The sequence below is a fragment of the Penaeus vannamei genome, chromosome 28 (genome assembly GCF_042767895.1).
Source record: "Penaeus vannamei isolate JL-2024 chromosome 28, ASM4276789v1, whole genome shotgun sequence".
Taxonomy (NCBI): domain Eukaryota; kingdom Metazoa; phylum Arthropoda; class Malacostraca; order Decapoda; family Penaeidae; genus Penaeus; species Penaeus vannamei.
Window position 1 is genome coordinate 5,720,738 of NC_091576.1, and position 15,000 is coordinate 5,735,737.

The 15,000-nt window shown below is 38.5% G+C and overlaps 1 protein-coding gene across 8 annotated transcripts in view; it reads left to right on the forward strand.

Annotated features, from left to right (window-relative positions):
• Acsl (Acyl-CoA synthetase long-chain) overlaps positions 1–11,116 on the forward strand; it is a 78,883-nt gene extending 67,767 nt beyond the window's left edge. For all 8 annotated transcript variants that reach the window (XM_070141724.1, XM_070141730.1, XM_070141728.1 and 5 more), the window contains 12 exons: positions 241–382; positions 1,872–2,084; positions 2,899–3,138; positions 3,636–3,828; positions 6,389–6,583; positions 7,071–7,207; positions 7,554–7,693; positions 7,828–7,954; positions 8,116–8,287; positions 8,469–8,606; positions 8,765–9,040; positions 9,278–11,116. In XM_070141724.1, coding sequence (XP_069997825.1) covers positions 241–382; positions 1,872–2,084; positions 2,899–3,138; positions 3,636–3,828; positions 6,389–6,583; positions 7,071–7,207; positions 7,554–7,693; positions 7,828–7,954; positions 8,116–8,287; positions 8,469–8,606; positions 8,765–9,040; positions 9,278–9,432 — 2,128 coding nt within the window. In that variant the 3' untranslated portion in view covers positions 9,433–11,116. The remainder of the gene's footprint in view (positions 1–240; positions 383–1,871; positions 2,085–2,898; positions 3,139–3,635; positions 3,829–6,388; positions 6,584–7,070; positions 7,208–7,553; positions 7,694–7,827; positions 7,955–8,115; positions 8,288–8,468; positions 8,607–8,764; positions 9,041–9,277) is intronic.
• The last annotated feature ends 3,884 nt before the right edge of the window (positions 11,117–15,000 follow it).

A 15,000-nucleotide genomic window follows, 5' to 3' on the forward strand; every position in this document is an offset into this window, starting at 1 on the left:
CAGGAAGGATAGTCCCTTTTTTTGCTGCTTCTGTTGCTGTTGATGGGTTATTGTTTATGTCGTTTGAATAATTATTGAGTCACATTTAGTTGTTTATTTACATGCTTACCCCTCCCCCCCCTTGTTTCTCCTTTACCACTGTTGATATTTATTCGTCACCTTTTTAGTTTCATACTGATACATTATTATCAGCTAATAGTTCGTAGACTTGCCATTAATCCCGGCATTCTTCCCCTGCAGCTTGACCATGAGCGAGGCTACCATCAACATCGGCATCAACCTCATCAAAGTGGGCGTGTTCGTCTACGACATCGTCACTTACCCGCTGTATGCCATCGTCCAGCAGCCATGGCGAGCCAAGGGCCTCATGGAGAAGGAGAGGGTGAGTTCGGGGAGAGGGGAAGGAAGGGGCGCGCCTGGGAGGGAGGGAAGGAGGGGCAGTGGGGACAGGGAGAGGGTGAGTGGGAGGGAGGGAAGGAGGGGCAATGCGGACAGGGAGAGGGTGAGTGGGAGGGAGGGAAGGAGGGGCAATGGGGACAGGGAAAGGGTGAGTGGGAGGGAGGGAAGGAGGGGCAATGGGGACAGGAGGGGGATGGAAGGAGGAAAAGGGAAAGGTGGGAAGTGGGAATGAGAACAGGAAGGATGGGGGGGAGGAGGAAAAGGGAAAGAAGGGAAGTGGGAATCTGGAACAGGAAGGAGATCGGGGGGGAGCAGGAAAGGGGAAAGGGGGAATGGAGACAAGAGGGGGATGGAAGGAGGAAAAGGGAAAGGTGGGAAGTAGGAATAGGAGCACAAACGGGATGGGGGTGGGGGGGGAGGAGAGGGCCATTGGGGTCAGGGAGGGAAATGGATGGCGAAAGGGGAGGAGGAAAAGGGGGAAAGAGGGAATGCATTTAGGGAGGGTGAGAAAGGGGCCTAAAGATGGAACATGAGATAATTTTCAGAAGAGAGAGAGAGGAAGAAACAGAGGGGTTTAAAGAATGGTATATTGTTGAGATGGACAAGAAAAAGAAGAAGAAATAAGATAGAAACCGAAATTTGGATAAAGAGAGAGAGGCTGGGTAGGACAGATAAATGGATTGGAAAAGGAGATGGATATTGAAAGATTAGTTGAGAATGGGAGATGATTAGAGATGGAATAGATTTAAGTGATAGACAGAGAGACCAATGACAAAGAGAGGGATAGAATTATTGATTGATTGATTGCATTGGCAATTGTGGTGGATTCAACTGTTGCATTGCACTGTGGATCGGGATATCTCAATCCTCATTCCAGTGGAGTATTTTTTTGTTGGTAAAGAGCTGATGAATATTTTATATTTTTTTAAAGGAATGGGCCAGAGTTCTTTCACGTTTAAAAAATATGATATGAAGAGTTAAGGAGAGATAATCTTTGAGATGTTTTTACTATTTTTAGGAGTGATAAGATAAAGTTTTATCGGAGTGATCTCTTAGATTTCAACACCGGCTTATGACCTTTTTTTATTTTTTTATTTTTTGTTTTTTAAATGTTTTACGCATTATTATTATTTATCATTTAAGAGCTCATGAGAACGATTGCCTTATGCTTTAGAAATAGAAACTTGTATAATGAGGTTTGTGATCAAGTAGCCCTAGAGAAGCGTCACAGGAAAGTAGCCGGGCCTTTGTTATTCTTTAACACTAGTGCTCTTTGGCTCACTGACTGACACTCGGTTTTCAGTTTAAAGTACAAGTGAACCAGTATTTCTGCATCAGCATTACGATATCAGATTCTGTGATCAGTTATAGTTGACGAACATTTAGTCATTTATTGGGTTTTTGGTTTTGTCACTTTGTAGAGCCAGTGCGCTTTTTGACTCGCTCTCTAACATTCCCATTTTGTCCGACAGGCCATAGAAATGCCAGTGTCTGAAGGCCTCTGCTACGGCAGCAATGAGGCTCCGCAGGGCTTCCAATTGGAGATCCGCAATGCCAACATCAAGACAGTGGAGCAGGCCCTTTCATATGCCTGCAAGAAGCACGGCAGCAAGAAAGCTCTGGGTACCAGGCAGATCCTTGAGGAGTTTGAGGAAACCCAGAAAAATGGGAAGGTTTTCAAAAAGGTGATTGTCATTGTAAATTTGGTATATTAGTAATTTTTATTATTTTTTTCCCTTCTCCTTCATTGTTCTTTTTCCTTCCTTCCTCCTCCTTCTCCTCCTGCTCTTCCTCCTCCTCCTCCTCCTCCTCCTCCTCCTCCTCCTCCTCCTCCTCCTCCTCCTCCTCCTCCTCCTCCTCCTCCTCCTCCTCCTCCTCCTCCTCCTCTTCTTCTTCTTCCTTCTCCTCCTCCTCCTCCTCCTCCTCCTCCTCCTCCTCCTCCTCCTCCTCCTCCTCTTTCTCTCTCTCCTCCTCCTCCTCTCCCTCCTCCTCCTCCTCTCCCTCCTTCTCCTCCTCCTCCACCTCCTCCACCTCCTCTCCCTCCTCTCCCTCCTCCTCCTCTTTCTCCTCCTCCTCCTCCTCCTCCTCCTCCTCCTCCTCCTCCTCCTCCTCCTCCTCCTCCTCCTCCTCCTCCTCCTCCTCCTCCTCCTCCTCCTCCTCCTCTTTCTCTTTCCTCTCTCTCCTCTTCCTTCCTTTTCCTCCTCCCTCCTCCTTCCTCTTGCTTCCTTTTCCTCCTCCTCCTTCCTCTTCCTTCCTTTTCCTCCTCCCCCCTCCTTCCTCTTGCTTCCTTTTCTTCCTCCTCTTCCTTCCTTTTTCTCCTCCTCCTTCTCCTCCTTTACCTCCTCCCTCCTCCTAATTATGATGATTGTGATGATGATGAAATGAGTTGAATGAATAAATTACTAAATGAATGTTAATTAATAAAAGTTACAAATTTATGTATGTTTAGTCTTGGCACTTTTTGCAAACCTTAATATTCCTTCTCTTTTTATCTTGCAGTTTGAACTGGGCGACTACACCTGGCTGACATACAATGAAGTGGATGATATGGCACACAACTTTGGCAAGGGTCTGCGTGTCATTGGGCACAAGCCGAGGGAAAACATTGTCATCTTTGCTGAGACGCGACAGGAGTGGCTCATGTCTGCTATGGGATGCTTCAAGCAGAACATTCCTGTGTGTACGCTCTATGCCACCCTGGGTGATGAGGCTGTCATTCACGGCATCAATGAAACAGAGGTAAAACTAGAGGAAAAGGAAGATAACTTTGTAGTAGTGTAGCTTTTTTATTTATTGTGAATGTCATTTCATAATGTTTCATTGTTTAGTGTGGTCGTTTTGAGAAAGGTTGATCAGTATGCTAGATTAGTTCTTTGTCTAATGCAAATTACATTTTTATTACTTTTTTATATATAGTTAGATAGATAGGTAGATATTTTGCCAATTTAGAAATTTGAATAATTATGTGTCTTTTTATTCTTAAAAGTTACGTAGTCAGTATAGGTAATTCTTTTGTGCTGTGCTGGCGTAGTGGTAATGTGCTAGTCTAACAATCTTGCACAGACTTGTGTTCATTCCCACACCCGGCCAGTGAATGGTAACCCCGGCCATTCCTTGCACACAGGGGAAGATTTGGGCAAAATATAAGAGACAGTATGTCACAGCAAAGAATATCCATTGTAACAAATGGAATTAAAACTAAATCTAAATCTAATCTAAATCTTCTATCACGGCAGGTGAGGCACATCATCACATCACATGAGCTGCTTCCCAAATTCAAGACTCTATTGAGCAAATGTCCCCTGGTGACACACATCACTTACTTCCATGACCAGCTGAAGCCCACTGACCTCTCAGGCTACAAGGATGGCATTGAGTTCAACTCCTTTGAGGAGGTGATCAGCAAGGGGAAAACAAGTGACTACTCAGGTGAGAAGGCCTTAGGGAACTGTGACTAAATGTGAGCAGACAGGGGAACAGTATAGAGCATAGAAGATAGGTATAGAGGGGGGAGGGATGTGGGGTATAATTCTCTACCCTTCATCATCTCTCTCTTGTCCAACATTGCCTTCAGAAAAATTATTGGAGCTTGTTGGCAGAGGCAATCCAACTTGAAAGGTTTGTTTCAATAAATTAGCCCTCCTTTTTTAATAAATTTGCTGTTATTTTGCTTTTGTACTGTGCTTTTATCTTTTATCATATATTTTATATTGAGAATATGTGCTTGGACATGGCTTAATTTGACTTTTCAAGTTAGCCTTTCAATACCCTACATTATTTTTTATTTATTTTGTCATGCTTATTTGCTTTGAGAGCTGTTCATAGCTAGGCACTTGTAATGATTCCCAGTCATATATACTCATTTTTACATTTATAGGTGGATGCTTATATTCCTTCTCATTTGCTTTAAAAATTTTGTATGTGGATATTTTTTGCTTTATACTCATGCAGTGATATTCAGTGCACTTATCACTGCACACACATGACACATGCTTTCATTGAATTGGCAAGTGTTTTTAGATTTAGGTATGCATATGCCCTTTCTTTACTTGCTTTGGAAAGTGATTAATTGTACACAGAGTTTAGTGTATGGTATGATATGTATAGTTGTGTCCACCTATACACTCCTAGTCACTGAAGATTCATAAAGCAGAATACATGTATTGGTGTCTCACAGGTCAGGCAGGAATGCAGTCTGACCACGCCAGTAAAATAGAATAGAAAACACACATCCTTGCTCATGCTCTCTATGGTATCTATTCTTATCATTCCTAATATGTTCGCCCTCTTTTGTTTCCGTTTCATCCCTTTTGGCCACGCTTATTGTTCCCGATTGAACCTCCTCCAGGTATTGAAGGTGAGACTCAGAAATCAGTTTGGAATGCTTGTTTGTAAAGTTTGGGTATAGAAGAAAAAATCCAAAGCAAGATATTCCTGATCAAAAAATTATAATTTGTATATGTATTTATTTGTTTATACATGCACTTCTACTTCATTACTCTTCTTTTTCTCTTGAGATGAAGAAACTTGTCATGAAATAACTCTGAAATAACTCTGTAGTGCATTGAGCTTTGCCATTTTATCAAATGTATTTCCCTGCAACAGTAAAGATGGGGGTTTTAGGCTGATAAATAAATTTGCTACACCATAAATCTCTAAAATTGTCCTTGATCAAAAATGTTCTTTTCTTGAACATCTTGCTTGTTGCTACACAGTATTAAGAGTTTGAACGGTAGTGCTAACTAAGCTAAGCTAATCTAATATATAATCACAATAATAATGATTATAGTAATAACAGTATTTTCTAGTCATTGCTGGTGTTGATTTTCTACTACTACTGCTAATATCATTATTATATTAGTTTTTATTTCTTTTATTTTTGTTATTGCTATTGTTATTGTGATTATCATTATCATCGTCATCATTATTGTTATTGTTATTATCATTATCATTATATATGGATGTAAATGCATGCCTCTCCTTCTTAGAATTTGTATTCTGTCTTTCATGGTCGTCTAAATTAGCTATCCTCGTGTTTTATTCCTTTCGGGTCAAAGGTAAGCGACTGAGCTGCTTTATATGCTTGACTTTGCATGGCCTTGGTTTCGGTTTGAGATTTTGGGTGCTTGTTTGGCTGACAGAACTGGTTTGTGGTTGTTGCCGAGGTTTTATGTCCTAGATTCTTTCATTCATCAGTTTGGTGGACTTCACATTTTTACTGCATGTATAGATTGGGCGTTGAGTTTGAATTTTTTATTTTTTCTTATTGTTTCTTCTTTTTGTTATTGTTATTAGTAATGATTATTATTATTGTGACTATTACTATGTTACTATCACTATTACTTTTATTGTGACTATTACTGTGTTACTATCACTATTACTATTATTATTACTATTACTACTATTACTATTACTACTATTACTATTACTATTACTATTACTATTACTAATAATATTACTACTATTACTACTATAACTATTATTATTATAACTATTGCTACTATTACTATTAATTTTTTGCTACCATTTTACTTCTACAGCTATTACTACTACTGCTACTACTATTACTAGTATTATTATTTATTCTTACTCTTAGGGTGATTGTTTTTTCCTCTTTCCCTTCCTTCTTCTTAATGTTGTAATTATAATCATCACTATTATTATTGTTGGCATTATTATTAATTATTATTATTTTCATTATTATTATTATTAGCATGCTTATGATCATTATAGTTATTATTAGTATTTTTAAAATTATCATTGGTAATGTTATTGTATCTTATTGTTATTATTGCTGGTTATTATTTTTAATTTTCAGTATTATATTATCATGATTACCATTCTTAAGTTCCTTTTATTTTTTTTATTCCATACCTCATTAACCTACCATGTGATCTCAGTTTCTGTCGCAGTCACTGCAAAAGGACAGTTTTGCAGTATGTTTCTATTTCACTTTGTCCACCCTAAAAAAGATCCACTTCCCCCCCAGATGTGCCACCCACCGAGGATGACACAGCCATCATCATGTACACGTCTGGATCAACTGGGAACCCCAAGGGAGTAATCATGTCACACTTCAACCTGGTTAATGCCATCATTGGCTATGCTGTGGGACTCAACATCCAGAAGGATGACGTCTACCTGGCCTATCTACCCCTAGCACACGTCCTTGAACTCATGGCTGGTGCGAATTTTTTGCTATTTAGTCTGTCTTTCTGCGATTTTTCTTTTTCTCTCTTCATTTACCTCTGCCAAGGAGGTTATGTTTTTGGTAGTGTTGTTAGTTTAAAATTTATGAACAGATTTTTATGAAATTTTTTTGCGTCTTAGCTCAACTTAGATATCATTGAATATTGGTGGTGATCTGCAGCCATGGAATTTTTTAAAGGATTCAGTAGCATTGCGAGATAGGGAAACAGATGTCACCATTGTACATGAGAAAGAGGTGAAATTGATATAATTCTACATTTGTGAACATCTTTACTGCACCAAGAATCCTATTGCCTTGGCAGAGGTATGCACTTTCTGAAAGCTTCTAGTATATTTTGTAATCTATGAGTGACATTGACATCTTATTTGGAATTTGATGATAGTAAAGATTGATTATTTTTTATTTATCAAAGGGTATGCTTTGGAAAATACTGATGAAGATTAATGAAACTTTTTTCTAGAATCCATGATGCTCATGTTTGGTGTTCCGATGGGCTACTCCACACCACTGACCATGACTGACAGGTCGAGCAAGATAAAGAGAGGCTGCTCTGGCGACTGCACCGTTCTCAAACCAACAATGATGGCTGCTGTCCCGGTAAGGAGCATGGTGCAATGAACATGGATTTTTTCCACTGTTGTAACGATTTTGGTTCTTGGGTTCAGAGAGGTGGGACTGACAGTTGGGGGAAGAAGAAATGTGTTTCGTTAGAGGTGTGTGTTTGGGAACAAGAAATTTCACAGAGCAAGGTGTGTTGCTTTGTTGTTTTGATTGTCTTCAGCAAGCATATGGGTAACTACATTCCACATCAGGGAAGATTGTAGATTAAAGATGTTCTGTTCATTCCAGTTTGTTGTAGTAGTTGTGCATACTGATAAATTTGAGCTTATAATCACCTATTCCTTTGGTAACATTATATAATGGCACCTCTCCCTCTTGACAGCTAATTCTGGATAGAATCTACAAGGGAATCCTGGACAAGGTAGCTGCGCAAGGCCCATGGCTCCAGAAACTCTTTGACTTCGCCTTACAGTACAAGCTCAACTGGCTGCGACGTGGGTTTGAGACTCCCATTTGTAACTGGTAAGCAAGTTTCTCTTTTGGAACCGAATGACTTCAGGTAAATTTTAGTGTGTGTTTGTTGGGTGCTTAGCACATCGGTCTGAATTGTGTATGACTATATGTCTTTGTGTATAACTTTTGATTTTTTCTCCTAGGTTTGTCTTCCGCAAGATTCGGGCATTGTTGGGCGGAAGATTAAGATTGGTTGCAAGCGGTGGAGCACCACTTTCCCCCGACACTCACGACTTTGTGCGTGCCACTCTTGGTGTACCAGTGTTGCAGGTTAGTTGGTCTTCCTATGAATGAAACAGTCTTTTATGCATTGTTTATGAAGTTTTGTTCTGTATCCCTCAAAATTGCCAGTGAAATTAAATCAAAGAAAATATAGTAAAGAAGGGAAACTTATTTTTTAGCTTTTAATGTTATTACTCTTTTTTTTTTAGGGCTATGGTCTCACAGAAACCTGTGGATGTGCTACTCTCATGGATGACACAGACATGACTACAGGCAGAGTTGGTGCTCCTCTGTCAGTGTGCAAAATTAAGCTCGTTAACTGGGAAGAAGGCAATTACAGAATCACAGACAAACCAAGACCACGAGGAGAAATTATCATAGGTAAGAAGACCGCTTACCTTGATTTGCTTACTTTGAAACATATAGAATTATTCTATTTGAAGTTTTGTAGTTTTTTCCTTTAGTTTTAGAATGAATTTGCTGAAGCTGAAAATGTTACTTAAGCACTTGCATAGGGTGATTATTTTCTCTAATTCTGTTTGCTTTTCCTGTTTTTTTGTAGGTGGCAATAACATTGCTGTTGGCTACTACAAAAACCCAGAGAAGACCAGACAAGACTTCCTGGATGAGGATGGGTGCCGGTGGTTCAGAACTGGAGACATTGGAGAGTTTGACAAGGATGGCTCCATCAGGATCATTGGTAAGTGGTGGAGATTCTCCTCAGAGGACAATATCTGATAGGATCAGAAAGAGGGTGTGGCAAAAGAAAGACAATAGATAAAATTTTGATGTGTAAAGATATTGTGTATGGCCATTTACAAAATGTGTGGAGGGCTATATATTTTTTTTATTCAACAGACCGAAAGAAGGACTTGGTGAAACTACAGATTGGAGAATACGTATCCTTAGGCAAAGTGGAATCAGAACTTAAGGTCTGCCCTCTAGTAGAGAACATTTGTGTGTATGCCGAGTCGTCAAAGAATAACGTTGTTGCTATTGTTAGCCCAGTGCAAAAGAACTTGGAAGAATTGGCTGTGGCACTTGGCAGAGAAGACCTTAGGAGAGAGAAATTGTGTATGGATGATGACATCAACAAGTCTATTCTTTGTGAGTTGTTAACGACAGGAAAGAAAGGTAAGTGTTGGTTAAAAGGGGTTCTTTAGTAGCAAGGTTATTTACACAGATCACCTATTCTAACAAGATTTATCAGATATATTATAAAAGCTAGTTTTGTATATGTGAAAGCTTTGAAAACACCATAATTTCTCTGTAATGTATTTACATGTAATATATCTGTGTAGGTGACAGTCATTCATTTTTTTCTCTTTGTTCATTATTATTATACTCACCATGATTATTTAATCTCTGCAGCAAAGCTTGAGAAATTTGAGATGCCGGGAGCACTCTACTTGACCTCAGAACAATGGACCCCTGACACTGGTCTGGTAACGGCAGCCTTCAAGCTTAAACGAAAGAGCATCCAGACCAGGTACCAGGATGCCATCAACCGGATGTATGCTTCATAGTGTGTGTGTGTGTGTACTGCAAGAAAGGCTGTTATGTTTATCATCGAAGGGTGTGGAGTCATTGAAAAGCTCATGTTAATTGTTAATCAGGGCACAACTTATTCAGGTTTTTTAGAACACTGTACACTTACTAGATACCCCCACCCCCTCTCTTCTTAACATAAGATCTGTAATTATAGAACATGGAATGATAATCACTCTGTGCTTTTCAACTTTCAGGAATACACTTTCAATATTACACAAAAGCAAACCTTTATTCACACACTTGATGTCCTAAATTGCTATATTTTATTTTAATTAACTTTATTGAAGCATTTAATTTCAAATTAAAAATCATTTGTTGTAGTGAACACTTGATATTGAGAAGGGTAGTGAAAAAAATAGTAATGTGTGACAACAAATATTAGTTTTCCATTTTCTCTGTATTCTGATGCTGTGCACTTTTCTTCCCTGAAACACATTTATGGCATTAATTTATTGGTTATCACTTTCTTGGTTGCTATATGCAGAATCTTTGGTATGGAAACTATGGTTGCTATACCTTTGGGTGTCTAAATATAATTATAGAGGGAGAGAAGTAACATGTTGACTCTAGAAATATTCTTTGGAATTATGATTTTGCTTTTCATTTCTGCTATGGTGTGCCAATGTTTTCCTTTTTACTTCAACCTTTATTTTTCAGTTCATTTTCCTCTTTTGTTTATAATATTTGTCTATTATTATTATTATCATTATTATTTTAATAATTATCATTATTATTATCATTATCTCAGATTATTATATATTTATATTATTTTATATATTATGGAGAAGATCAAGGTACTTTTATTGAAATGTGTGATATTGTGTGCTTTGCTCAAGCATCAGGACACTTGCTTGTAGAACTCCAGAAACTGAAGTAATTTCATCAGCATCACTGTAAGTATTTAAGCTATACCAGGAGTTCAGAGAGAGAAATTGTGTTGTAGGTAGAAATCAGTTTTGTCATTGATCTTTCCTCTGATCGAGAGTGGCTTAAAATGCAATACTAATTAGGCTGTCTGTACTGCAGGTGAATTATTATTTTAATGGTGATCTTGCCAATGTGATATGTTGAAAACTTGCACCGATGCCGATTTATATCAATCACTTAGGTATGCTAGTGTGTTAAGATGAAATTTTAAAAGAAATCTAAGGTTATTAAAATATGAGTCAAGGCTTACTGTATATTTGCTGTATTATTGTTCATTTTGTTTATTTATTTATTATTTTTTGTTCCTTGTACAATAGAACTGATCTTATTTTTACCTCCATAGAAATAAATGAACAAATTGATGGTGTTACATTAGTCTGTGTGTTGTATTTATAGGAATGTGAATTGTATGAATGAGTTCATAGGTGCTGTCATTACGGATATAATATTATTTTCTGCAATATCACCCATGCATTTCATTGATTGTTGGAACTGTATTTTAATGGGAGGCTTTTGAGTATGGTATTAGCTTGGAATTTCTGTTTCGTCAGATAATTAAGTGGTTGTTTAATACAAGAAAATTAGTCTTACTAATGTATAGAGGATAATCAAATTTAGCAAAGAAAAGTCACATTTTTCCAAAGCACTGAATTGTAAATATTGTAGATCAAGGGTGTAATATTTTTGCAATATTGATAAATGTGTCATTATGAATAAAGGTTTCTGATTTAATATTGTCTCAGTACCCTCAGATACTTCACTCTCTTGAGATCTACAGTGAAAATCAAAGTATAATTCATATAAGGATGCTTCACCTTTCCTCTTACATATCTTCATCCCCTTCTTCTGTCCCATTCGTAAGGTTTGAGAGCCATGCTGAAAGGTTGAAAGGCTCTAAACTGACATCTAACACGTTTTACCCTAATTTTTAATTCTTCTCTACCCTTTTGCCATACTACTTTATTATAGTGCTATATGGCCTTTGATGTCTAGCACATTTATTGTTCCAACCATTCACCATTCCAGCTACAGGGATCCTTCATGGCGAGCAGCCAGGCAGGTCCTCGGTCCATCTTTAGCTCTTCATGACAGGTCTGATGCAACTGCTCAATTCACACCTTCCTAGGTCTTCCTATGGGCCTCTTCCATGCAAGTGTCTTGTAAAGGGCAACCTGATGGGCAGGATCATCCACAGGGAAACAAACTGGTGGTGGTCACAGATTATGCAAGTAACAGGTCCCATGCCAGTCTCATGGTAAGGTTGTAGGTTGGACACATGGTCCTGCCAACTGTACCCCATGATCCAGCATAGGGGCTTGTTACAAAGGCACTGGATAGCTTCCAGCTTTCACTTCAGCTGAGCAAAACTGGCAGTGTCAAGGCCTTGGGGACACGCAAGTTAGTCCTGCATAGATAACAGCACCTCTAAATACACTTGTTGACTGAGTTCGTGGCTCCTACTAACTTCCTGGTCTGACAGCCCCGAGACATGGACTGCACCACCAAGGTATGTAAAGCCCTATGTGACTTCAATGCTCTTGCTGCAAGGTTCCCCTAACAGGCCCCCCAAATCCTGGATCTTGATCTTGGTCCAGGAGACCTCTAAGCCCAGAGGGTTCACCTCATTACTGAATGCATCAAGAGCCGCTATCAGAGATTCCAGAGACTCAGGATTGCAACATTGTCAGCAAAGTCGAGGTCCGTGACCTCAACATTCCCAGTGTTGCTCCACAGTGACTGAATAGTCGTTCTGCCCATTATCCAGTCCATGCAAGTGTTGAACAGTGTTGGTGCAAGGACACAGCCATACCTCACTCCTGAGTTAACTGGAAAGAAGTTCAACAGGCCCACATCACCTTTACAGCACTTTCAGTACCAGCATATAGGCTTTCTATTAAACCAATAATCCATGTCAGAATTCCCCTAAGTCTCCCATCCTTCAGCTTATCCCTTCAACATGGCTCTCACATCTTAGGAAAATGGGTTGGCATTGGAGAAGACAAAGAAAAGAAAGGGGCAGAAGAATAGACTGCAAAATTGTTTGAGCTGAGGGCTAAGGCCCTAGGTTTGGGAGATCCCCAATATTGGGCTTCAGTTTCCATTTCCTATATCCCTACAACAACAATGGAATAGCATTGGGAAGGATCTGGGAGTATGTTGACCAAAATTCGGACATTAGGCTTACTTGTGTGAGGACTTTCCATGGTGTGTTTCTGTATGCTTGGTGTACGCACACACTCATGTGCAGAGGGAAGACTCCTTGCCTCTGCTTTCATATTCTATTAGTTTGTTTTCTACACACACTGTTTTGCCATTTCCAAGGTCTATATTTTTCATTTGTTATGCAGTAGGAAGATTAGTAATAGACTGTTCTCTTTGAGCAGACTTTATATTATCTCTCCATTAACCTAATGCTGCCAAGAACCAGATGCGTTCACTTTAGAGTTATTATGTTAGATGTCTGTGCACATAGATGGCTCTGCCAGTGCAAAGCCACAAAGGAGTCAATTAGATCTTGTGACCTCATCTTTCCTTGAGTTGGCAGGAAAAAGGATTTTTCCTAATGCTACCAATATTGATGTAGTTATTTTTATTATAAATAAACACTAGAAAATATTATTGAAAATCGAGGGAAATGTTAAACAGGTGAGACAGGTACTTCTCGTAACTTGCTCAATGGTGACATTCAATTTTCTGTAATACACCGTGCGCTGCCAGTTAAGGCAGGCAGGAATAGGTTTATTGCGGATGGCTCACAGATGGTACATTCCAACCCCATTTATCAGTGGAAGTAAAGCAAGAGCTCCTTCCCAATGGCCCACACAGTCTAATATATCTCTCTCTCTCTCTCTCTCTCTCTCTCTCTCTCTCTCTCTCTCTCTCTCTCTCTCTCTCTCTCTCTCTCTCTCTCTCTCTCTCTCTCTCTCTCTCTCTCTCTCTCTCTCTCTCTCTCTCTCTCTCTCTCTCTCTCTCTCTCTCTCTCTCTCTCTCTCTCTCTCTCTCTCTCTCTCTCTCTCTCTCTCTCTCTCTCTATCTATCTATCTATCTATCTATCTATCTATCTATCTATCTCATCTCTTTCTCTCTATCTATCTCATCTCTTTCTCTCTATCTATCTCATCTCTTTCTCTCTATCTATCTCATCTCTTTCTCTCTATCTATCTCATCTCTTTCTCTCTATCTCATCTCTTTCTCTCTATCTCTCTCTCTTTCTCTCTATCTCTCTCTCTTTCTCTCTATCTCTCTCTCTTTCTCTCTATCTCTCTCCCTATCTATCTATCTCTGTCTATCTCATCTCTTTCTCTCTATCTCATCTCTTTCTCTCTATCTATCTTATCTCTTCCTCTATCTATCTTATCTCTTCCTCTATCTATCTTATCTCTTCCTCTATCTATCTTATCTCTTCCTCTATCTATCTTATCTCTTCCTCTATCTATCTTATCTCTTCCTCTATCTATCTTATCTCTTCCTCTATCTATCTTATCTCTTCCTCTATCTATCTCATCTCTTTCTTTTTTTCTTATCTTTCTTTCTCTCTCTCCCCCCCCCGGCCCCAAGAGTTTTGAGCCCTTATGACAGGATATCTCCTCACTTGCTGCTCAGCTACAATACCTCACGAGGACATTCTGTGACCCTAGCCCTCGGCCAAATTTTTCCATGATATTCCTGTCATCCACTTCACCATATATTTTTTTTTTTTCTTTTTTTTTTCATGATGTGATATCCACATCACCTGGATACAGTGGAATTAATACCCAGGTTCCACTTAGCACAAGTACCAGAAATTATTAAAAGAAATTGAAAGAGAAGTTGTACTTTACATTTTATTCCAGACTATAAAAATACATTAAAAGATGTATAGAAATGGTTTCACCTTCACACATTTCATAAGACTCTTTTTTTCTTTGGTTAAATAATCTGAATGAATGACCAAGTATAACAACTGAAGAAACATATTCAGTATACAATTTTTTTTTTTTTTAATAATAATTAATTTGCTAAAGAATTTAATTGCATAAATATAGTAGAAAAACTCTCAATCTTTGACTATTAAACAGTAAATAAAATATAGAATGCATAAAGAGATCCATTTTTTTAGTCTGTGAAAATTATTTTTTTCTTATTTTCTGCACTCATACACTTCAATACGCTAATCATTGACAGATGAGGCACTTATAATGGAATGCTATAGGCCAAGCAGCCAAGCAACACCTTTACATAAGGCACGGAATGGATGTTTCAGATGTAAATTTAAACTTTTACACATTAATACACATTTAGAATATCAATAATGATGCACATATAAATTCTGCAGTTTTAGTTAACATTTTCTGTTTCCAACAATTCAAAAATTATTTTTTGGTTCAGCATAAATGTATGTAAAATCACAACCTACTGAATGTGCAAACAGAAAATATTACATTACAGAAAAAAAGACAGAAAGAAAACGTATTGCGTATACTGGAATTAACTCCTGAAGGACAATATGGGATGATCATTATCTAAGGAGAAAGCTGGTAAAAGTTATTATACCATATTTTTTGGTAATTTGTTTAATGCAATGTTTTTGTGTCATGCTTTCTTCCACCCTGAACACCTTATACAGCATAGTCATA